The following is a 24,971-nucleotide window of genomic DNA, read 5'->3' as shown; positions in this document are numbered from 1 at the left end:
ATAAGACCATTGGAAAATGAAACTGTGGTAAATAATATAGAATGTTACTATCCTAAATAATAATACAACTAACATATACAAAGAAAAGGAAATCTGTAATTGCAAGCATCAATTCTTTGATGAAGCACAAATGTATAGGACTATGAAATCTGGAATAGAAATATAGGGAAATGCTTTTATAGAAATTTTAACTAGCATACTTCGGCTTTTCCTGGTTTATTTAATGTAGGAAAAGTTTGGCTTTTTTTTAAATAGTTCTGTGTATTTTTAGGTTAACCTAGGAAGATTTATTCTACCTAACACCTGTAGGATCCTCATAAGTACATAAAGAGATGCACATGACATTTAGCTGGTGATCCGGCATGCCTATCTATTCCCAGATAAAAAACTACATTAAACTGGATTTGAAGTGATAATGCATATCTGAACCAAGGTTAAATATACATTACAAGAATGTTGTAATTATCCCCAAATCATGCCTTACAAACTCAGGAGAGTTAAGGTTAAAGTTTAAAGAAATTCATCCATGTTAAAGTATGGAAATGTACCTCTTGCCCAGGTGATGCCATAATGAAGAAAACACACACACACACACAAACCTTAATCTAACTTTAAAATTCAGTTTCATATAATCTGGGATCACAAATATGAAAATGCCTTCATCATAATCACATAGTTACTGCATAGCATCACTAAAAAATAGGAAAAGGACAGAGGCTTTCAGGCTTGATCCAAAGTCCACTGAAGTCAATGGAATGACTTCAGTGGGCTCTGGATCATGCTTGTAAAGCCACACTCGTCTTTCCTATTAAAAAGTGCATTTGCAAAACTAGAAGTATCTTTTCTTGGATTTTGATGACAGAGAATTTTTATCTTCTTTGGAGTTTAACAAAATAATGTGCTAACTGAATGAGGAAAAAACTCTTCAATTTCTTTGTTGAACGAATTTTTATATTTCAGAATTTAATTTTTTGTCAGAAAAACAAAGTATTTGCAATTTCATGAGTACATGCAGGCACATGTCTATGCATGTATTATGTACATCTAATTTTTTTTAAAAACTCACTTTTTGGAGATCTTTTTCATATCAGCCATCACAGTGATAAGCCAGAATTGTCTATATGTATTTTAAACTGAGCTCTATATTTTAGGCTTTGTTTATATTGTTCAGTGTGGAACAGGTTTTCAAAAATGAAATTGAAAAAGAAAATGTTTCGGGTATTATACCTACTCTTAAGCTCTTGCTGTCAATTTTTTGGTTTTGCAATCACATTTTCTTATTTTTTTAAAATGTTTTTGTACTTGTATCTGACTGGCAGAACCTGAACAAGATTTCTCCTATGACTGATGTTTTATTGGGAAGAGGGGAGTGAAAGCCAAAATCTGTATGTTAATGGAACAGATCAAAGCCAGTCATTTCTGGTATAACGGAACTTTCTACAAGAAGGATAAAGTTCATTTATGTAGGGGACAGGGCTTTCTTGAGGGCTGGCCCAAGATTGCAGATGTCATGATGAAGAAAAAACAAAACCACAAAATAAACCTAGCAACAGGAACTAAGGACCAGCACAAACCCTCCATCTTCTGCTTTGAGCACAAGGCACATTTCTTTGACCTTGTCTTCTCTAACATAAACACATAGTAATGTGTGTGTCTGTGCGTGCGCACACACACACGCACATTACGTTACACTATATAAAAAAAATTCCAAAACAAAAAAACTCACATTCTCCTGAACACACTTCTCCTCCTGGGAAAAGATGAGAGAACACACATATGACAAATTATAGTCATATTACATAATGCACTACTGAGAGGTGCTCAGAGACTATGGTGATAAGCACAGTATAAGAACCAATATAGAACAGAATAGCTAACAACAGAAAATATACAGTACTGCTCCTGTAATCATAATGGCTGTTCCATTCCTTTGTTTTGGTTACATACCACTAGATTTCCAATCACCATGACCATCATGAAAACGATAAGGCACATTACTTGGCCAGCAACCTCCATACAGTCCCACATAGTCTCTATCCATTCTCCACACAACACTCGGAATACAATCAAAAAAGAGTGAAAAAAGTCTTGCATGTGCCAGCGTGGAAGTACACAGTCAGTGGAGATCTTGCAGACACAATCCTTGTAGCTTTTACCAAACAGCTGCATGCCAACGACAGCAAAAATGAAGACAATGATGGCCAGCACCAAGGTCAAATTTCCCAAAGCCCCCACTGAGTTACCAATAATCTTTATGAGTTTATTTAGTGTGGGCCAAGATTTTGCCAACTTGAAAATTCGCAACTGTAAAACAAGAATAAAGAAGCATCATTAATTACAACGAAGCTGTAGAAAGGTACTTAGGACCATAGACTACGAGTAGTCCCTTAATGCAAAAAATCTTAATGTTTTATCTTAATTTAACATTAAATTACCACACTCCCTAGGGATCATACCACCTAAGGATGACCCTCCAAGTTCCACAACTCACTCACAATCAGGTCTTATGGAAGTCCACAAAGTTCTACAGATTTATAATTGTACTAATTAAGCTCTGAACCTTCATTACCCCGTGTGCGGCAGAAACTGAAGTCATGCATTCTTCTACTGCCCAGCTTGACATAACAAGTGGAATGTCCCACTTATACAACCTGTAAGGCTTGTGAGCATGACAGACTATTCGTATCATGCACGGAAAAGGGTGGAGAGGAAACAGAATGCATCACACTGAAGCAGAGACCTTTTAAGGTAAATTTCCACAAAACACTTAAAAGATAAAAACATATTGATTAGAGGAATATTCTTCACACAATGTAGAAAAGATCTTCATGGGTGTAAGTATGGAATGAAAAGCCAAATACAAAACAGACAATATTTGTAGATATGAGGAAAAAGCATAAATTGGAGACCTTTGTAACATCCAATTCCTGATCCAGCAAAATTTAAGAAATTTTTTTCATTACGTCCATTTCTATTCTTAACCACAAAAGATCATGTTAAGTCAGATAGAAAAAAAAAGCCTCAGATAGTAATGCCTCAGCTACTCAATTGTTGTTCTAAAAATGAAATATTTCTCCCTTTCTCCCATAGCTGAACTTCACTACTGATAAAAGTCTTACATAGCTAATATTAACTTTTTGTAATTTAGTCATTGGACATAAATCCAGTATTTGAAAAGAAGAGTTCTGTTCCTTTGACATAACAGTATGACATGGACTACGGCTACACTGACAGCAGCAAAGTTGCTGCCATCAGATCGATTTTTCTGGATCGACTGAGCGGTCAATGAAGACCCGCTCAGTCGATCCAGAAATCGATGTATTAAGCCCTCCTTCTCAAGTGGCGTAGCGCTGCATCAACAGGAATGTGGTTCCCGTCGGTGCAATGCAGTGAAGACTGCGCGCAGAAGAGAAGCAGAGAAGTCGACGGGAGTTACCCAAGTTTTTTGCATAGCTTGCGTAACTTCAGTTGACTGCCGCTGAATCATGGAGGTAAGTGAAGACAAGCCCATGAAGATAAATAAGGACTGTAAATAATTTCTCCCTATAACTTTTCTTATTTACATCTTTGCCCAACACACACAAGGAAAAAATTATATTCTACATTCTTAACTATCAGTGAATTGCAATAGCAACAATAGTGAATTGCACAGTAATGAAATTATTATGAAGTCATATTAATGCAAATTACTCTAATTATGATTGCCTTTAGTTGAATTACTGTTTTACTGTTTCTGAACTATAAAATTACATATATTACTTTGCAGTAATAATGTAAATAACTTTCAGAAGACCAGTACCTAGAAACAGGCATCTTTTGGCATGTAAGGAAAATTACATGTACAGTGAAAATACTGATGAATTTACATAAACATACAAATTTTGAATTTACATTACATTTTGAAATTACATTACATTTTGAATTTTGAGATTACATTGTTTGCTAATATATTTACCAGTCTGAATGATCGGAGAACTGACAGTCCATCCACATTTGAAAGAAAAAGCTCCACCAAACTAAGGGTAACAATAATCCCATCAAAAATATTCCAGCCTACTTGGAAATAATAGTAAGGATGCATGGCAACTAACTTGAGGACCATTTCTGCTGTGAAGATCCCAGTAAAAACCTAAATGGAGAATGTAATTTGTTAGTCTTATACAGTTATAAAAACAAGTAAAATTAGAAACAAAGGATAGATAGAGTAATAAGTGATATCTTTATTGCAGCAAGGTGTCAGTAATAAAAAATTAAATCTCACAGAAAATACAGGAATATTCTGGATCAAAATAATCCATGGTCTAACTCCATTATCATCAATGGAGTTACACAAGGCTGAAGTTAGCCTGTTATGAAAAACAGAACATGGATAGAAAAAAACCAGCATGCATCTGACAAAGCTTATGCCCAAATAAATTTGTTAGTCTCTAAAGTGCCACAGAACTCTCCTTATTTTGCTGAAAATAGACTAACACGGCTACCCCTCTGAAACTTGAGAGCATGGATAGAATATCCATTGTTTTCATTACAAAGCTATACAGGAATTTTAGTAAACTCCTAATCAGTTAAAGTGGTTGTCCTCAGTCTTTAGAAATAAAATTAATATTAATCTATTCAGGAAAGTATTAATCAAGTTTGAAAAAAGTAAATTTTTGTTTTTAATAACTGAAGTTGACTAGTGCAAACTATGGAAGTTAAAAGCCTTAATATAAATATATTTTTGCTAATACGCTGGTCCCAGTGAATTAAAAAAGTCAATTATTATATTGATACCTCCCTCTTTTCTAATATTTGCTGATAGTGACTAAAGTATAATTTTAAAATGCTGATTGCAAAAATAAGATTTGAGACAAGCTTTGTGACATAAAATGTTTATTAAATAATAATTCATTAATAAGCTGGAGGATAAGGTGAATTGCACCCTTAGCAAGTTTGTAGATGACACTAAGTTGGGGGGAGTGGTAGACGCTGGAGGGTAGGGATAGGATACAGAGTGACCTATACAAATTGGAGGATTGGGCCAAAAAATATCTGATGAGATTCAACAAAGACAAGTGCAGAGTCCTTGTGCACTTAGGACAGAAGAATCCCAGGCATTGCTGCAGACCAGGGCAGACTGGCTAAGCAGTAGTTCTGCAGAAAAGGACTGGAGGGTTACAGTACACAAGAAGCTGGATATGAGTTGATAGTGTGCCCTTATTACCAAGAAGGCTAATGGCATATCGGGCTGCATCAGTAGGAGCACTGCCAGCAGATCGAGGGAAAAACAGGATTACTTACCAGTAACAGATGTGTTGCTCATATCCATTCCATTATAGGTGTGTGTGCGCCCGGTGCACAGATTCCCGGAACTTCTTTCCCTTAGCTAGCTCTGTAGGGTCGGCTCAGGTGCCCCTGGAGTACCGTGCTCACGCCGCAGTACATAGGGCGCTGCCGACCTTGCAGCCCCTCAGTCCCTTCTTTCTGCCGACTCCGGCAGTGGGGACGGAGGGTGGGTGTGGAATGGATATGAGCAACACATCTCGAAGAACAACAGTTACTGGTAAGTAACCCTGTTTTCTCTCTTTGAGTGATTGCTCATATCCATTCCATTATAGGTGATTAAATAGCCATATCTTGGAGGTGGGTAGGAGTCAACGGTGAGTTGCTCTCATCAGGACGGTCCTGCCGAAGCCCACGTCCTCTTTCGCCTGCTGCACTATGGCGTAGTGGGACGTGAAAGTGTGGACCGACGACCAGGTCGCTGCTCTGCAGATGTCCTGCAGGGGCACTCTTCCCAGGAAGGCCGCCGATGAGGCCTGCGCTCTGGTTGAGTGCGCTGTCACAGCTCCTGGAAGTGGCACCTTCACCCGCTCGTAGCAGGTCCTGATACAGGCGGTGATCCAGGTGGAGATGTACTGGGTGGAGACGGGTGAGCCTTTCATCCGGTCCACCACTGACATGAACAGCTGTGTTGACTTCCGGAACGGCCTGGTCCGCTCAATGTAGTAGGCCAGGGCTCGTCTGACATCCAGGGAGTGCCATCTCCGCTCCTCCTCTGAACTGTGCGGTTTAGGAAAAAACACAGGGAGGAAGATATCCTGGTTATAATGAAACTGGGACACCACCTTAGGCAGGAACGCCGGGTGGGGTCTCAGTCTGACCTTATCTTTGTAGAAGACCATGTAGGGGGGCTCCGAGGTCAAAGCTCTTATCTCGGAGACCCTCCTAGCCGATGTAATGGCCACCAGGAAGGCTACCTTCCAAGAGAGGATGAGCAGCGGGCATGTGGCCATGGGCTCAAAGGGGAGTCCTGACAACATGGCGAGGACCAGGTTTAGATCCCAGGGAGGCACCGGGTCACAGACCTGAGGATACAGCCTCTCCACCCCCTTGAGGAACCTGACTGACATGGGGTGGGAGAATAGGGTACGCCCTTCCATCGGCTGGTGAAAAGCCGAGATAGCTGTCAGGTGCACCTTTAGGGAAGCCAGTGCTAAACCCTGGGGCTTCAGGTGGAGCAGGTACTCCAAGATCATTTGTATGGGCGAACTGGACGGTGGGATACCCCAGGACTCCGCCCAACAGGTAAAGCGCTTCCACTTGGCCCGGTACACAACCTGAGTGGAAGGTTTCCTGCTGCCCAGCAGAATCTGCTAGATTAGCATCGAGCAGGCCCTCTCTCCCTCCGTCAGCCACGGAGTCCCCATGCCGTCAAGTGGAGGGAGTCCAGGTCCGGGTGCAGCAGGCAACCCTGGTCCTGTGAGAGGAGGTTGTAACGCCTCGGGAGCAGGATCGACGTGTCAATGGACAGGTTGAGCAGCATAGTGTACCAGTGCTGCCGCGGCCAGGCTAGTGCAATCAATATCACGTCCGCCCTGTCCCTCTTTATTTTCAAAAGGACCTTGGGCAGGAGCGGGATGGGGGGAAGCGCATAATGAAGGGTCCCCTTCCAGTCTATGAGGAACGCGTCGGAGAGGGAGCCTGGCTCACAACCCTGGAGTGAGCAGAACCTCGGCACTTCTTGTTCCAGGACGACGCGAATAAGTCCAGTTGGGGAACCCCCCACTTCCAGAAGATCGAAGTCACCATCTCTAGATGCAGTGACCAGTCGTGGCGGGGTAAGAACGACCTGCTGAGGTGGTCCGCCTCGTCGTTCCTGACCCCCGGGAGGTGAGAGGCAGATATGTGAAAATCGTGCCTCACCGCCAGGTCCCAGAGAAGGAGTGCGCATCCTCCTGTCTGTTTATATAAAACATGGTCGCCGTGTTGTCTGTAAGGGCCTGGACCATCCTGCCCTTCAGGAATATGATGAAGACCTTGCAGGCCAAGCGGATTGCCCTGAGCTCTCTGACATTTATATGGAGAGCTCTCTCGTCTAGTGACCATAGTCCCTGGGTGCTCAGGTCCTTGCTGATGTGGGCCCCTCAACCCTTGTCTGAGGCGTCCGTTATGAGGGTCACTGAGCGGGCCAAGTCTCTGAAGGGGATGCCCCTCAGAACCTCCCCGGGGTCCCTCCACCAGTCCAGGGAGGACAGTACCTGGGCAGGAACCGTGACCACCTTGTTCAGCCGGTGTCTGGCCGGTGCATAGACTGAGGCCAGCCACCCTTGGAGAGGCCTGAGCTTGAGGCGAGCCAGCCTCACCACATAAGTACATGCCGCCATGTGTCCCAACAGCTGAAGGCAGTGCCTGGCTGTCGTTGTGGGGGACCTGTGCAAATCGCTGATTATGGCGGTCATTGTTTCGAACCGAGTCTGAGGGAGGAAAGCTCTGGCCTGGGTGGCATCCAATGTGGCCCCTATGAACTCTATGCGCTGCACCGGGGTAAGAGTGGACTTCTGCTCGTTTATGAGCAGCCCCAATCTGGTGCATGTGGCACAGGTAAGAGCCAGGCTGTTCCTCACATGGGCCCTGGACTTGCCCCGGATCAGCCAGTCGTCCAGGTAAGGGAATATCTGGACCCCCCTGCGGCACAGGTGGGCCGCTACCACTGTCATGCATTTTGTGAATACCCTTGGCGCAGATGAAAGGCCAAAGGGTAGGGCTGCAAACTGGTAGTGGCATCCAGCTACCATAAACCTTAAGAACTTTCTGTGACCTGGAAGGATAGTGATATGAAAATATGCGTCCTTCAGGTCGAGGGCAGCATACCAGTCCTCTGGATCTAGGGCAGGAATAATGGAGGCTAGGGAAACCATATGAAACCTGGTGCGCCTGACAAACTTGTTCAGACGCCTGGGGTCCTTGACCGTCTGGGGGGAGACCTCGACTCCCGTCTCTTCCACCCACCGGGGCAACCCAACGCGGTTTTACCCCGAGACACCGGTCCCGGAACCCTCGGCCGAGGGGGGGATGGAGGCGTAGGCAGCCCCATGAAGGTGCGTGCCGCAGCGAAAGCCTCCGGTGTCGACGGCCCTTGCAGAGGTGCTCCCCAACCCCCAGGAGTTGGGGTAGGCTCTCTGTAAGGAGATGCCGGTGCCCGAGTACTCTCCACGGCACGTGGCTGGGGCATCTCCTGTTGCACCCCCTGCTTTCCTGGTAGCAGGGGGGAGTCCATGTGTGCGGCTTCCCGCCGCTTCTTTTTATTCGGTGCCGATAGCGGTGCCGGCGTCGGTGCCGATGTCTGTGCCGGTGGAGCGCTCCGCACTGACGAGACACTCGGTGCTGCAGGAGAACGCAACGGCTCAGAGTCCGAACGGAGCGCGGACTCCATCAGGATCGCCTTCAGTCTCACATTCCTCTCCTTCTGGGTCCTTGGCTTGAAGGACCTACAGATCCTGCATTTTTCTTTCCTGTGTTGCTCCCTGAGGCATCGGAGGCAACGGTCATGAGGATCACTCACGGGGAAGGATTTTGCACATGCGGTGCAGGTTTTAAACCCGGTGGAGCCAGGCATGGCTCAGCTCTAGCCCCTAAGGGCACTATCTACTTAACTACTTACTAATCACTATTAGAAAAACAATAAACTAGAACCATAAATAAATAAAGCTATAACACTAAGGGATGCTACTTGCATTTGTATGCAAGAGGCAGACGTTCCAGTAACCGTCACAGGCGGAAAGAAGGAACTGAGGGGCCGCAGGGTCAGCAGTGCCCTATGTACCGCGGCATGAGCGCGGTACTCCAGGGGGTGCCTGAGCCGACCCTACGGAGCTAGCTAAGGGAAAAAAGTTCCGGGAATCTGTGCACGGGTCGCGCACACACCTATAATGGAATGGATATGAGCAATCACTCAAAGAGAGAATGTTTATTCCCTTCTATTTGGCACTGGTGAGGCCACATATGGAGCAGTGTGTCCAGTTTTGGGCCCCCCAGTACAGAAAGGACGTGAACAAATTGGAGAGTCCAGCGGAGGGCAACAAAAATGATCAGGGGGCTGGGGCACATGACTTATAAGGCTAAGGGAAATGGGCTTATTTAGTCTGCAGAAGACAAAAGTGAGAGAGGATTTGATAGCAGTCTTCAGCTACATGAAGGGGGATTCCAAAGAGGATGGAGTTAGGCTGTTCTCAGTGATGGCAGATGACAGAACAAGGAGCAATGGTCTCAAGTTGCAGTGGGGGAGGTCTAGGTTGGATATTAGGAAAAAGTTTTTCAGTAGGAGGGTGATATAGCACTGGAATGGGTTGCTTAGGGAGGTAATGGAATCTCCAGCCTCAGAAATTTTTAAGACCCGGCTTGACAAAGCCTTGGCTGGGATGATTTAGTTAGGGTTGGTCCTGCTTTGAGCAGGGGGGTGGACTGAATGAAACTCCTGAGGTCTCTTCCAACCCTAATCTTCTATGATTCTATAATAATAACCTTCATTAAAGTCTGCAGGGTTAAATTAAACCTTCATTTTTTTCAGAGTTTTTGAGTTCACTGCTAATTGGGAGGGTCTGATATTGGATTGTAGAGGGACAGAAATTGAGAAAGAGTGATATGAGCAGGTAATGAGGAGAGGAGAAGAGAAGCAACAGATGAAGTTAAACTGGCAGGCTCAAAGGCAGCAGAGCCAACTTTTCAACTTTCTTCTTCTTTCCAGTGCAGGCTGCAATACTATAAGAATTGGCCATATGAGGGAGCAGGACTCAAGTATTTGGCCTGAGTAGGTATGTTTGAAAAATTATTCAGTCAAAGAGAATTCTGGCCACATTTTGTTTGAATATCTATTTGAGGACAAATTTTGATACAGATCTGCTTGGCTACCCACCAATTCACCCCAACAATTCTTAATTACTTATTATGGACTACACTGCAGTGCCAGATGTAGAAATCTTCTGCAAATCTAACACAATTTGTAGAGACTAGATACTTACTATACAGTAAATGAAGGGTACTTACCTGTAACTGGAGTTCTTTGAGATGACTCTCATATTCCTGATGATGGATACTGCACCCTTTTATCAGCGTCAGCTAGAGCGTCTTTGCACTCCCACCCCTTTCCTCAGCATCACAATGTACTGTATATAGGGGACAGAGTGCCCTCCCCACCTCAGTTCCTTCCACCGCAAAGCCAGGAACACAATAACAAAGTCTCTGACAGAGATAGGAAGGCGAGTAGGAAGTGTGAATATGCAGAACCTCTTGAAGAATTCCAGTTACAGGTAAGTGACATACATTTCTTCTTTGACTGGCTCTGCATATTTCCACTTATGGAAAAAATTGATAAGCAATGCTGAGACTAACCTAGGCGAGAACAGAACAAAGGCCGAAGCACTGCCTTGCCAAATCTATCATCTGCTCTAGAAGCCAAATCTAGAGCACAGCACTTGGCGAAGGTGTGTACTGAAGTACAGAGGGCAGATTGGCAGGTATCAGCTACTGGCACCTGCCTCAGACAAGTGAAGGAAGTATCCACAGCTCTAGTAGAATGGGATTAAACTGAATCAGGTACAGGACCTTTTGCTAGTGTGTAACACTCAGCTTATTCCACTGGGAAACAGTGCAGGAAAAAACAGTATGCCCCATGTTATTCTTAGCATGTGAAACAGACAGACAGTCTAGACGTTTTATGAAAACTCTTAGTTCTGCTCAAATAATAGATGAGAGCCCTTCAAGCATCCAATGTATGCAGAACAGATTCTCCTTTATTAGAATGTGGCTCAGGGGAAAAATGATAAATTAATAGACAGATTAATGTGAAAATCAGATACCACCTTCAATAAGAACCGAGGATCAGGTCTAAGGACTACCTTGTCCTTAAGAAAAGTAGTAAAAGGTGGATCTGCCATGGGTACACCTTACTGGCTGATGTCATGTCAATGATGAAGGTCTTTTTCATAGATAAATGATTAAACAAAATACTTAGCTGATGGTTTGAATGGAGATTTTATCACCGTGGTTAAAATCAAATTGAGGTTCCAGGAAGGGGCAGAGTCTCTAATAGGAGGATACGTATTTGAGAAACCTTTCATAAACTTTTTAACCGAAGCATAAACAGTCATCTACCATCAACTAAAGTATGATACACCGAGATGGCTGTCAAATGGACCTTTAAAGAGGAGTTAGACAACTCTCGATTAAGTACAATAAGTAATCCAGAATACACGGAATAAAAATTGATAAAACAAAATGAGTTTTCCTCGGCATCTATGCCTGAAATCTGGACCACTTTATATGGTAGCAGTTTTAGTGGACCTTTTTCTAGAGTTAACTAATATGTTCTGCACAGATGAAGAACACGACTGCTCAAGCATACACAGAGTCACAGTCTGATTGCTCATGATGACAGGTGAAGAGATCGTGCGTGGTGGAGAAAAATCCTGCCCCTCAACTGGGAGAGGAGATCTGGGGACAGAGGGAGCGGCATAAAGACTCTCTCAGATAACTGAAGAACTGTAAACAACTGTTGAAATGGCCAGGCCAGGGCAATGAGTATCCTGGCCTATCTTCCTTATCACCTACTGTACCAAGAAAAAGGGAGGAAGAGAATACATCAGACCCCTCCCCGAGTGCAGCAGAAAAGCATCCAACAGAGCTTGTCCCTACCTGCTCTGGAACAGAAACAAAGACACTCTTGTTGAATCTTCTTGCGAACAGATCTACAATCGACCCCACCTGGAAAATACAATCTGTACCAACTAATCCTTCAGGATCCACTGGCGCATCTGATCTGTCTCTGCTGTTCTCCTCTGACAAATGCATTGCTACAGAACAAACATCTTGGTGATGCACAAATCCCACAAATTTACTGCCCCTGCACAATGGGGTGGAGCAAGCAGTCCCCTGCCTATTAATATAATACACCACCAATGTATTGTATGTTACTAACTGCATAACTTTTCCTTGCAGATGCAGGAGAAATGATATGAAAGTCAGATGAACAGCTCTTCATTCCAGTCCGTTGATGTGCAACGTCCCTTCTTAGAAGACCAATGTCCTCAAACTGTTATGTGATTCAAGTTTGCCCCCAACCATTGCTTGAGGCTCCTGAAGTCACTGTCCAGGATGGACCCAGATGATTGAACTGCATAAACTTGAGCATGTTTGTCTTGCTTGACTACCACTCCAGAGACTGATAATCTGATGCATGGTGCTCAATAACTGAACACTGTCCCAATCCAGACTTCTTCATATGGCTGATGTAGATGTAGAGCAACAAACTATAATTTTACATTCAGATGGTTAAACCAGGTAATTGCATCTGGAGTAGCAGAGTGTATTGGGGTGGAGCATATTGGGGTCAAATGGGAGCACCTAGTTCTGGAAATGGTGGCCAGCCACCACAATTCAAAGAAACTTTTCATGAGGTTGGTAAATTGCAATATGGAATCAAATGTCCCTTAGATCAAGGGTCGTGAGCCAATCCAGGACAAACAGCGAAAGAATTATGGAGGCCAGGGTCCACATATGGAACGGAAACCTCCAGATGTTCTTGTTCAATTTCCTCAAGTCTAATATTAGCCAAATCCTCCCATACATCTTTTGCACCACAAAATATTGGAAGCAAAAACGCTCCCTCATATAAGTGGGAATCTCTCAACCATTCCTATCAAAAACAACTTCTCCATATCTGCAAGAAAAATAGCCTTTTAAGAGGGGTCCCCGAAAAGGGAGGCAGTCTTTCGAATTCCACAATTTCCAAGACCCATTGGTCTGAGGTAATCTGCTTCAATGTATTAAGTGGGCTAGCCTGTCTCCGAAGGAAGGGGTAGAAAAGGGCTTGTCCTAGACTCTCAATCATCTCATCAAAAGTGAGGCTTGACGTACTGGGATGGGGTGCTGACAAGGAACCGGACTGTTTGGATTCTTGTTTGAAAGGCCTCTTTCTATAATGGCTCTGTTAGTCTGCAGTTGGTTGATATTATTGGCATCTGGTGACTGGACTGAGTAGGACACAAAAGGCTGGGGGTAGTGTTGTCCCTGTTATTGGAAAGGGAAAATAGAGGACCTTGTTCAAGTAGCTGGGACCAACCCCAGAGATTGAGCCATTAATCTTGTTTCTTTTAGTTTTTCTAATAAATTGTCAGTATTTTCACTAAAGAGACTCTCCTTTTCAAAAGGGTGATCTTTCAGTTTACTTCGGGAGTCCATAGTTAGAGAGAAGGACAGAAGCCACGCATGCCTCCTGTCTGTCATGGCTGATTCCAATGCCCTGGTAGCAGAATCCAAAACACCAAAGGAAGACCTGAGGGAACGTTTATCTACATTCTGATCTTCTAGTAAGATGATGTTGGAACGACCTTCTCCTGATTTAAGGCAGGTCCTGGAAAAAGTCAACATTTTTTCTCAATAGATGAAATTGATAATGGGGCATGACTGCCTGATAATTGACCACTTCGATACAAAGGAATGAGGAGGAGAAAACGCCTCTCCCCAATGAATCAGTCTCTTTCCCCTCTTTATCACCTGGGGTGGAATGTGGTTGTCCAGATCTTGCCCTGCACTGGCAGCAGCCACTACCAGTGAATTGGGGACTGGGTGGATATGGTAATAAGAGAACCCTTCAAAAGATAGCTGGTATATTTTGTCCTCCTTCTTAGAGATGAGTTGACAAGAGGCAGGATTAGACCACACAGATTTGGCCAGCTTAATAAACCATCCAGGATGGTGAGTGATATCCTATTCTTGGCAGTAGCACTGAGGATATCAGATACCAGGTGGAAAGTCTCTTTCACCAGTACCTCAGGGAGATTCAGAGTGGACACCATGTGATCCACCAAATCATGAAACTGCACAGCATTTTTGGAAGGAGAGGAGGCAGAAGCCACCCCCACATGTTCATCCAGTAAAAGGGCAGGCTTAAAGGCTGTTTCTAAATGCTCCTGTTAAAAGACAAACTCTTTCTTTGTCCTTCTCATTAGAAAGAGCATCAGGAATCACTATCTGTTTTGTCAGCTGATCTAGGTGAGTCAGAACAGAGGATCTTTGAGCTTTCAGATTCTTTGTAGGGGAAATGTCACCTCTCCATCCATGTGGATGATAATTGAAGAGGTCCTGAGGTGGCTCCCAATAAGGCCCCAGACCCCAGATTTACAGTCTCTCCAACAACTGGGGGTTGGGAACATGCCAATGGGGGTGGATCAAAAGGATGGTCTAAACTTTGCTACAGGTCTCTGCATTCTTCCTCTCTCTTCCTCCTGAAAGGTTCCAGGTCTGGATCTAAAAAAGTACATACTGGGGATAACAACATATCAAAGGAGGGATCCAGCTCTTTGGGAATCCTAGGAGTCCTAGAAGGAGGGATCCAGAAGTGTTCTGGGGAAGAAGCAGCAATAGAATCTGGTCTCTTCTTCCTAACATGAAACGAAGATGACACCCTTGGAACCAAGGACACGTTTCCTCTTAGGTACTGTATGCTTTACATTTAAATCTGAGGCATGCATTGCAGCCAAAAGGTGGCTTGGACAGCCATAGTGATAGAACTTTCTGAAACTGAGGAAGTAGCTGGAAATGAAAGAGAGACCAGTTCAGGAAACAACAGTGGAGATGAAGATTTGGACATCACATAGTTCATGGGCTCAGATCCTTAGCTACTGATGCTGAAGGTGGAACAGATCTCTGCTTCAGAACCATGGCAGCCCTATCAGAATCAAACAGATCAAATAGCTCTGATGAGCGGGAACCAACACTGCTAACATTGACTGTTTTGCTCCTCTCCTTTTTCCTTGGTACTGCAGGATGAGACTGAAGGCGCTGATGGCCCTAGTTCAGAAGCACTGCTTACATCCATCCTCCAGGATCCAGAACCGACCCTGGTCCTGCAGCCCCAAGGGTTATGTCAGTGTCAGATTGCTGTGAGGCATGAGGTACAGCACTGGTGAGGGCAGCTGAACTGGTCCTTGACTTTTCTCCTGGAACCAGAGCAATTGGATCCGACCATGCTACCCTCAGTTTGGACATGTATTGGCTCAGAAGGGTTGATTGAGGGAGCTACAGGAACTGAGTCCGGGCCCTATAGGGGCTGTGGCTTCTTGGAAACCTTCAGCTGACCAAAACAAAGGCCACCAGGGCCAAGGATGACTCTTTAGACCCTGGAGCCAAAGTATGAACAGATCCAGAGGGCCCAATCTTGAGGGGCTCCTTAAGCAGGAAGAGTTGCAGATGAGTCTTCCTGTCCTTGCGGGCTCTGAGGAGTAAGGATCTGGCAAACCAAACATCCATAAGATGAGTGGCCTTCCCAAAGACACTTCAGGCACTGAATTTGGTCATTTGATATCAAGAACACAGCCAGGTGGGCAGCGCAAATCTTAAACCTTGGCGTTTTTAGCTTTTTCATTTTCATCATACAGTTTCATCGGAGAGGTACCCTAACTACTTGCTGACTTACTATAAGCGAACACCAACTATCTTGGAAGAAACAAGACTTCGGTTTCAAAGAGATCCAGAGGGGCTTGCATCCTTCCTGGAAGGTGATTAGAAAAAACTGACGTGGGGAGGATGCTCACCCACTATGTGGCCTTGGCCTCAGGAGGTCAGAACATTCAGGGGAAGAGTGGGGTGCAAAAGCGCTCTAGCTTTCACTGCCAGAAGAGGCTTCTACTGCAAGGCATCACAAAGTGGTGCACAGTGTTTAATTTGTGCCAGAACCTCTAGGCTTGACATTTCAGTGCCCTGAGCTTGCTGCATCAGTTATGAATGTAAAAAAATTGCTTGAGCCCCGGCACCTCTTTCATTACAACTTAAGCATTGGTGGTGCAGTACCCAAGAGTGGGAATCTGTAGAGCCCTTGAGAAAGAACTGTGATTCTTTAGATGTGTTGTTTAACACAGATTCACTCTTGGCCTGCATGTGTCCCAGGAACACAAGATCAGATTCTTTTTGACCAGCAGTGTCCACTGGGGCCATCCTTCTGCCCTCCTGGCCCCCGACTCTAACCACCCCTTAGTTCCTTCACCAACCAGAATTCAAAAGTAGGGCTCTGTAGTAGCAGGGAAGAAAGGCAGGTTGGAATCTTTGTGGACAATACATTTTGAAGAACCAGTTAGTAACCATTCAATCTTCTTTGAGCATAAGCGGACATGGATTCCACTCTCAGTGACAAACGAGCAGTTGTTTATTTGCTGGGAGGTGGGTATAAGAAAATCTATTTCATCCAATATGACACCCAGTCTGAAAACATGTACAAGGTAATAGTGAGTGATAAACGTGTGGACTGATTTCCACAGAGATGCTCTACATATTTCAGATGTGGAAACATTCCCCAACAAGGCATGCTGGCTCTACCATAGTGGAATGAGCTCTAAATATGACTGAATGGATCCTCTCTGGCTAGTTTATAACAAGTTATTATGCTGTTTGGATGTTCTCTGTGGTTTAAATCAATATATGTACCCAGCAGACCCACATGGACATGCCCTCCTGCCGGAGTCTGAGGAGGTCTGCATCGAATTCTCCCGCAGCAAGACTTCTTGCCTCCCTGGCTCTCTGGATGTGCTTGGAGAAAGAATGACATGGGGAAAGAATGACACATCAGGCACCAAGAGTGTCCATTCTTGATAGGCACTTCATCATCATACCCTGGTGACCTTGCTTCTGATAGGATTTTAGTACCCTTGTATGGTGGTGGTAGGCATGGGTTAAGGGGATCCTAAACTAAAAAAAATGTATGCTAGGTATGATATATATTTATAGGCCACCAGACTGCTAACTACACTAAATCCTAATAAACCAAGATAAATGGCACAGTGCACGTAAGAACATAAGAACAGCCATACAGGGTCAGACCAATGGTCCTTCTAGTCCCCTATCCTGTCTTCCGACAATGGCCAATGCCAGGTGCTTCAGAGGGAATGAATAGAACAGATAATCATCAAGTGATCCATCCCATCGGACATTCCCAATCTCTGGCAAACAGCAATCCCCACGTATCCTGGCGAACAGCCATTGATGGTCCTACCCTCCATGAACTTATCTAGTTCTTTTTTGAACCCTCTTATAGCCTTGGCCTTCACAACATCCTCTGGCAAGCAGTTCCACAGGTTGACTGTGTGTTGTGTGAAGAAATATTTCCTTTTGTTTGTTTTAAACTTGCTGCCTATTAATTTAATTTGGTGACCCCCTAGTGATGATTTTATAGACCTCAGTCATGTACCCCCTTAGTCATCTCTATTTCAAGCTGAAAATCCCAGTCTTATTAATCTCTGCTCATATAGAAGCTTTTCCATGCCCCTAATCATTTTTGTTGCCCTTCTCTGTACCTCTTCCAATTCCAATGCATCTTTTTTGAGTTGGGGGTGACCAGATCTGCATGCAGTATTCAAGATGTAAGCATACCATGGATTTATAAAGAGGCTATATGATATTTTCTGTCTTCTTGTCTATCCCTTTCCTAATGATTCCCAACATTGTTAGCTTTTTTGACTGCCTCTGGACGAGTGGATGTTTTCAGAAAACTATCCACAATGACTCTTTCTTGAGTGGTAACAGCTAATTCAGACCCCATAATTTTATACGTATAGTTGAGATTATGTTTTCCAATGTGCATTACTTTGAATTTATCAACAGTGAATTTCATCTGCCATTTTGTTGCCCATTCACTCAGTTTTGCAAGATCCCTTGGGAACTCTTCACAGTCTGCTTTGGACTTAACAATTTTGAGTAATTTCGAGTCATCTGCAAACTTTGCCACCTCACTGCTTACCCCTTTTTCCTGATCATTTATGAATACGTGGAATGGTATTGGTTCCAGTACAAACCCCTGTGGGACACCACTATTTACCTCTCCTTTCTGAAAACTGATCATTTATTCCCACCCTTTGTTTCCTATCTTTTAACCAGTTACTGATCCAAAAGAAGACCGTCCCTCTTATCCCATCACAGCTTACTTTGCTTAAGAGCCTTGGTGAGGGACTTTGGCATAGGCCTTCTGAAAATCTAAATACACTATATCCACTGGATCACCCTTGTCCACATGCTTGTTGACCCCAACAAAGAATTCTAGTAGATTGGTGAGACATGGTTTCCCTTTCAAAAACCATGTTGATTCTTCCCCAACAACTTATATTCATCTGTGTCTGATAATTCTGTTCTTTACTATAGTTTCAATCAATTTGCCTGGTACTGAAGTTAGGCTTACCAGCCTCTAATTGCCAGGATCACTTCTGGGGCTTTTTTTAAAAATTGGTATCACGTTAGCTATCCTCCAGTCATCTGGTACAAAATCTGGTTTAAATGATAGTTATACACCACAGTTAGTAGTTCTGCAATTTCACATTTGAGTTCCTTCAGAACTCTTGGGTGGATACCATCTGGTCCTGGTTACAAATTACTGTTTCATTTATCAATTTATTCCAAAACCTCTTTCAATGGCACCTCAATCTGGGACAATTCCTCAGATTTGTCTCCTAAAAAGAATGGCTCAGGTTTGGGAATCTCCCTCATATCTTCAGCCAGGAAGGCTGATGCAAAGAATTAATTTAGTTTCTCCACAATAATCTTATCTTCCCTGAGTGCTCCTTTAGCATCTTCATCGTTTAGTAGCCCCATTGGTTGTTTAGCAGGCCTCCTGCTTCTGATGCCCCTAAAAAATGTTGCTGTTACTCTGAGTCTTTGGCTAGCTGTTCTTCAAATTCTTTTTTGGCCTTCCTAATTATATTTTTACACTTCACTTGCCAAAGTTTATGAACCTTTCTATTTTCCTCAATAGGATTTAACTTTTACTCTTTAAAGGATGTCTTTTTGCCTCTAACTACTTCTTTTACTTTGTTGTTTAGCCACGGCAGCACTTTTTTGATCTTCTTACTATGTTTTTTAATTTGAGGTGTAAATTTATATTGAGTCTCTATTATGGTGTCTTTAAAAAGTTTCCATGAAGTTTGTAGGGATTTCATTTTTGGCGTTGTACCTTTTAATTTCTGTTTAACCAAATTCCTGATTTTTGTGTAGTTCTCCTTTCTGAAATTAAATGCTACAATGGTGGGCTGCTTTAGTGTTCCCCCGCCACACACAGGGATGTTAAATTTTATTATGTTATGGTTGCTATTACCAACTATATTCACCTCTTTGACCAGATCCTGTGCTCCACTTAGAACTAAATCAAGAATTGACTCTCCCTAGCTGCTCCAAAAAAACAGTCATTTAAGGTGTCAAGAAACTCTCTCTGCATCCGTCCTGAGGAGACATGTACCCAGTCAATATGGGAATAATTGAAATCCCCCATTATTATTGACTTTTTTATTTTTATAGCCTCTCTAATCTCCCATCGCATTTCAGTCACTATATCTTGGTCATGTGGTCAGTAGTATATCCCTACTGCCACATTCTAATTATTCAAGCATGGAATTACTATCCATAGAGATTCTATGGCACAGTTTGGTTCATTTAAGATTTTTATTTTGTTTGACTCTATGCTTTTTTTCACATATAGTGCTACTCCCCACCAGTACGACCTATTCTGTCCTTCCAATATATTTTGTATCCTGGTATTACTCTGTCCCATTGATTATTCTCATTCTGCAAAGTTTCAGTGATGCCTCTTATATCAATATCCTCATTTAATACGAGGCACTCAAGTTCACCCATCTTAGTATTTAGACTTCTAGCATTTGTATATAAGCACTTAAAAATGTTTCACTTTTTAGCTGTCTGCCATTATGTGATGTAATTGAATGGGACTCTTTTTTCATTTGACTGTTTCTATCAGATCCTACCCATATGTTATTGTCTTCCATCCTCTCCTCCTTACTAGGATATAGAGAATATCCATTAATAGATCCTCCCCTAAGGGATGTCTCTGTCCAAACCATGTGCTCCTCCACAGCAGACGGCTTTCCTCCAGACCTTAGTTTAAAAGCTGCTCTACGATCCTTTTAATTTTACGTGCCAGCAGTCCAGTTCCACTTTGGTTTAGGTAGAGCCCATCCTTCCTGTATAGGGATCCTGTTCCCAAAAGGTTCCCCAGTTCCTAATAAATCTACACCCCTCCTCCATACTCCATCAACTCATCCCATACATTGAGACTGTGCAGTTCTGCATGTCTGACTGGCTCTGCCATTTCAGAGAATGCTACCATGGAAATCCTGGACTTCAATCTCTTACCTAGCAGCCTAAATTTGGCCTCCAGGAGCTCACTCCTATTCTTCCCTCTGTCATTGGTACCCTCCATATACCATGACCACCGGCTCCTCCCCAGCACTACACAAGTCTGTCTAGAAGTCTTGAGAGATCCGCAACCTATGCACCCAGCAGGTAAGTCACCATGCAGTTCTCCTGGTCATCACAAACCCAGCTATCTATGTTTCTAATTACCAAGTCCCTCCTCGACAAGTGAAGCAGAGACTGCCAACGATTGCCTTACGTCATGTGTGGTCAGAAGGTACTAAGAGGCAGATGGGCCCACTCCACCTTTTATATCCTCAGATGGGGGAATGTGAGGGCATGTAGGGCATACATGCAACTTCCATGGACACTACTAGTCAAAAAGAATCTGATCTCATAGTGTGGGGTGCATATACACAGAGAGTGGAATCTATGTGGACAATCACTCGGAGAAAAAGATATTGTTTAAAAAAAGATATTGTTTAAAAAATCCATTACGGAACAAAAGAAAGATCAATGCAAGCTTGTCTATTATATTTACTGGCTTGCCTTCATTATATTTAGCTGCTTTTATTATATTCAGCAAGAAACCTACAGGACTGTATCCTGTAAGATACTAAGTAAAGCATAAATTAGCATCAGTGTGGTTAAGTTAACCCTTGGCATAGATTAACAATTACTTTTAGATTTTGGGTACTAAGAAGAGCTTGTTCAATGGTAGAAGTTACTGGGACATTCTAAGTGCTACCGCAAGGAACATGGAACTAATAACCGGAAATCCTCTTAACCAACAGATGATTGATCTGATAATGAGCTGAAATTGTAGTTACATGTATTAATATACTAAATTATAAAAGGACACCTCAACATTAGTAGAATGAGGAAATACAAATAAGGAAAGGGGGAAAACCACTACTGCATATGCATTATATATAGTGATGTCAGCATAACATGTTATAAAATTTGCCTCCCACCCTGTGGACAGTACGAGAGAGAAAGATGCAGCCCTTGAGAGGTGCCAGAATGATTACTGGTGACAAGGAAGATAATGGCTAACATTTCAGATTGTCCTGCAAGGAATGGTGTGAGTATATGAATGTTCAGATGTACATTCTGTAGTCTCTCTATTTACCTTACTGAGTTAGAGTGTCTGTGACTTTGCTAAACGTATTAATAAACTATTTGTAAATAAAGAGGAGTTCCTATATTGTGAGTTTTGCAATGGTGCACATCAGTTAATAATACTGACCCTGGCCTTGGGACAAGGTCCTATCTACCTGCAGTGATAAGTGAGAATTTTCAAGTAATCATTATAATTATTACATAAACTATAGACCAGGCTATACTAACTACAGGTGAAAGTACTAAAATTCTGAAGAAAGTCTGATCTGTCAGCTTAAAATCTCCAGAAGAATAAAGAGCCAAGCAATAAATGGCTAACAATTATGGGTTCTAATTTTAGAAGGTGCTGAATCTGCAACTCCAGTTCAGTTAAAATTGAGAGTGATCAGCATTTCAGAACATCAAGCCCTATCTTTTTAAATATAGTGAAATTGCAGCAGGCTCCAGCAAAAGGAAGTTATAGAATATCTGACACATACAAGTGCAACGCAAAATATTATTATTTTAGCAGCAAGGGATGAAAAATCCCTTTAAAAAAAGTAATGGGCAGAAGAAATCTAGAACATTTATGTGCTATAGGAATTATTTTTGCAAAGAAGCACACCGCTCACAAAGCAAATCTGAAGTGGCTGAGTTTTAGCTGAGTGCAAGGATAAAATGCCTATTTTTGCACATCGCACAATTATATCATTCATACTCAGCTGTTATTTTTTGTGGGTTCATTCAATGAATTACTGATATCTGTGATACATTTTACCTGGATTTGGGACAGCTGTTAGCCCTCAATATTTTCCTTCTCCTCAAATGTAATCCTTACCCTATATTTAAGGATCAATCTGACTACCCATGACAAACTTATTTGTGATTCCAAATGCAAGAGAAAAGCTGTACTTTGCCTGGTTTGGTTCACAGGTTTGACATTCAGTATATGTTCAACATGTGACAATTTATAAATACAGTAACTATTCGAGATTCAAATAGAAATTAGAGCAGGTCTGTGTGTTCTACATGGCAATTTAGTTTCAGGTATTTTGCTGCCCCAAATTGATTCTTAAACTGAGTAGACATAGAACACAAAAATGAGAGTATTTCCTCTAAAAATCAAATATAGGTGAGTAATGCAACAAAAACAACAGTATAGCACGTAGAACTAGAATAGCCCATGAGTTCTTCCTCTTCAAGAAGTCAAAGTCAAATAAATACTTCAAGTTATGTCAGACAATGTTCTTAAAGGGACTACGTAACATGGACACCGTTTTATTTAACAGATCTGCCTCTTGTAAGATCAGTAAGATCTACTTATTTTAACAGGCAAAGCAAATCTGACTAGTTTTCACTCCTGTTAGACAATGAATGAATTATGAACTATGAGAGAATGAATTACGGTTCTCTTTTGCCATATGCATCATTCATGGAATCATTAACTAATTTCTAATAGTTAATAGTTGCAGAACCTTTATTCACACCAGAACTAGAAACAACACAAACTGTCATTCAGATCCCTGGTTGAATTTGTAGGGCTGTGTAGCCAGGCAGCTGCTTCCCGAGCACCCTCTTGTGGCCTGAGGTCATTCTGCAGCACCCAGCCTGTTTCCTTCTCAGTGAGATAACAATGAGTTCACTATGAAAGAGAAGCCAAATACATGGCTTTTCATTGTGCCTGCTCTTTAATGAAAACTTCTGGAAAAGTATTTTAATAACAGTTTACAGGCTCTTACTTCAGAAGCCAGGCAAAACTTGGAAGTCTTAAAGCAAAAAGTCTCTGGTTCCAGCAACAGTCCTTTCATCTGTAAGGCCCCAGGCTTGCTCAGGGTCTCTCTCAAGTAGGATGACCAGATAGCAAGTGTAAAATCAGGATGGGGTGGGGGATAATAGATGCCTACAAAAGAAAAAGCCCAAATATTGGGACTGTCCCTATAAAATAAGGACATCTGGTCACCCTACTCTCAAGCCTCCCTGCCTGGAGAATTTTGCAGCATTTTGCCTGCTTTTTCAGACTCTTTCAGGCCTCCCTGCCTAGAACAGCTGTGTAGTCGTTTCGCGCTCTCTCTCCGGAGCTCTCTGCTGCTCTTTTATAACTTGATCCCCCTGAAGTGTGCCTGCTTAGTAACTAGGGTTGGCTGACCCCATGTCTCTAGCCCCTAAAGGGACACAGCCAAATTGTCTCACTGTTATAGACTGGCAGAACAGATAGACAAACACACACACGCACCCAGGCACATGGGATTTTCAAAAATGTCTAACTGACTTAGGAGTAAAAGGGCCACTGAAAGTGAAAAGTTTTTGAAATCCTACCAAACAGCTATTTCTTGTAACCCGTGCAAGCATGATATGGAAATCACACTTTTAAACATAATGCACCCCAAAAATGCCATTTTAGAGTCACTTTTCAGAGTATAATCATATTTTGACATTTGTTTTGTAGGATAAAATAAATCAGAAATGAATTCTACTTTCATCAGAAATATATTCATATATCAAATGATACAGTATGACAGACTTACCAGGTTTCCTATTGAAAGCACATCGCGGAAGTGATTAGTCATTGGATAATATTCCATGGACATAAACAGTGTGTTTAAAACAATGCAGATGGTAATAGCAAGTTCAACAATTGGATCCATTACAATTGAACTAACAATATGTTTTACTTTTAACCAAGGATCCCAACAGTCCCAGATCAGGAAAGTGTTGGCAAATTTATACCAGCATGGTGGGCATTTTTGCCTGGATTCTTCAAGTTCTAGAGGAAGAGAAATGTGTAAAACCAAAGTGAAGACAAATATTTACTGATTCTTCTTTCTATTTTTGTATCTCAATGTAAGGTTTAAAAGTGGGGGACAGGTCAATGAAAACGTTGGGTTGAAATTTGCAAACTAAATACAAATTTTTAAGCCTTGTATACTTTGAGGCTTATCTTTTAGGACTTGCCATGAGACAGTGAATGAGGAATTGAGTCATTCCAATCAGTTAATGAAAATATTAAAAACAGGGAAACAATGGCACAGTAGCAATACTACATGTTGGGGATGCTGCAATGTTCGAAACAAGAATATGGTGACGGGCTCAAGAGGTAGGTTGGAGAAACCTTGTTAGATTTTGAGTAGGATATTAATGTTGCAGGTGTAGGCAGTGTTGGAATGGGGGGGAGGGGAGAAGAAGAGGGACCTAGAGGAAATAGGCTTAAATGTATCTTAATTGAAGAAAATGAAGTTACTCACCTTGTGCAGTAATGATGATTCTTCGAAATGTGTTTCCCTGTGGGTGCTCCATTGTAGGTGTGTCTGCATCCCTGCACTGCTGATTGGAGAACTTTGGTGGTAGTGTCCATTCAGCCTGCGCATGTGCTGCTCCTTTCCTGTCATAAAGCTAGCCAGGGTGAACCCTCCTCAATTCCTTCTCTATTG

The 24,971-nt window shown here is 42.7% G+C and overlaps 1 protein-coding gene and 2 long non-coding RNA genes across 3 annotated transcripts in view; 2 read left to right on the top strand and 1 right to left on the bottom strand.

Moving 5' to 3' along the window:
- LOC137153687 (sodium channel protein type 2 subunit alpha-like) overlaps positions 1-24,971 on the bottom strand; it is a 186,679-nt gene that overhangs the window by 72,563 nt on the left and 89,145 nt on the right. The window contains exons 15-17 of the mRNA XM_067549309.1: positions 24,069-24,307; positions 3,956-4,129; positions 1,948-2,304 (exon numbers count right to left, since the gene is read on the bottom strand). Coding sequence (XP_067405410.1) covers positions 1,948-2,304; positions 3,956-4,129; positions 24,069-24,307 — 770 coding nt within the window. The remainder of the gene's footprint in view (positions 1-1,947; positions 2,305-3,955; positions 4,130-24,068; positions 24,308-24,971) is intronic.
- LOC137153688 (uncharacterized) overlaps positions 1-24,971 on the top strand; it is a 166,581-nt gene that overhangs the window by 122,898 nt on the left and 18,712 nt on the right. The gene's annotated exons all lie outside the window — the stretch shown is intronic.
- On the top strand, positions 10,023-24,961 carry LOC137153689 (uncharacterized). Its single transcript, XR_010919875.1, has 3 exons — positions 10,023-10,069; positions 21,428-21,526; positions 24,843-24,961. It is a non-coding gene; the product is annotated as an uncharacterized lncRNA (long non-coding RNA).

This window comes from Emydura macquarii, unplaced genomic scaffold (assembly GCF_026122565.2).
Source record: "Emydura macquarii macquarii isolate MOO-44397 ecotype Brisbane River unplaced genomic scaffold, CSIRO-AGI_Emac_v2 contig_1253, whole genome shotgun sequence".
Classification (NCBI taxonomy): Eukaryota; Metazoa; Chordata; order Testudines; family Chelidae; genus Emydura; species Emydura macquarii.
The sequence above is the reverse complement of the archived record's forward strand: the minus strand, read 5'-3'. Positions and strand labels throughout refer to the sequence as shown.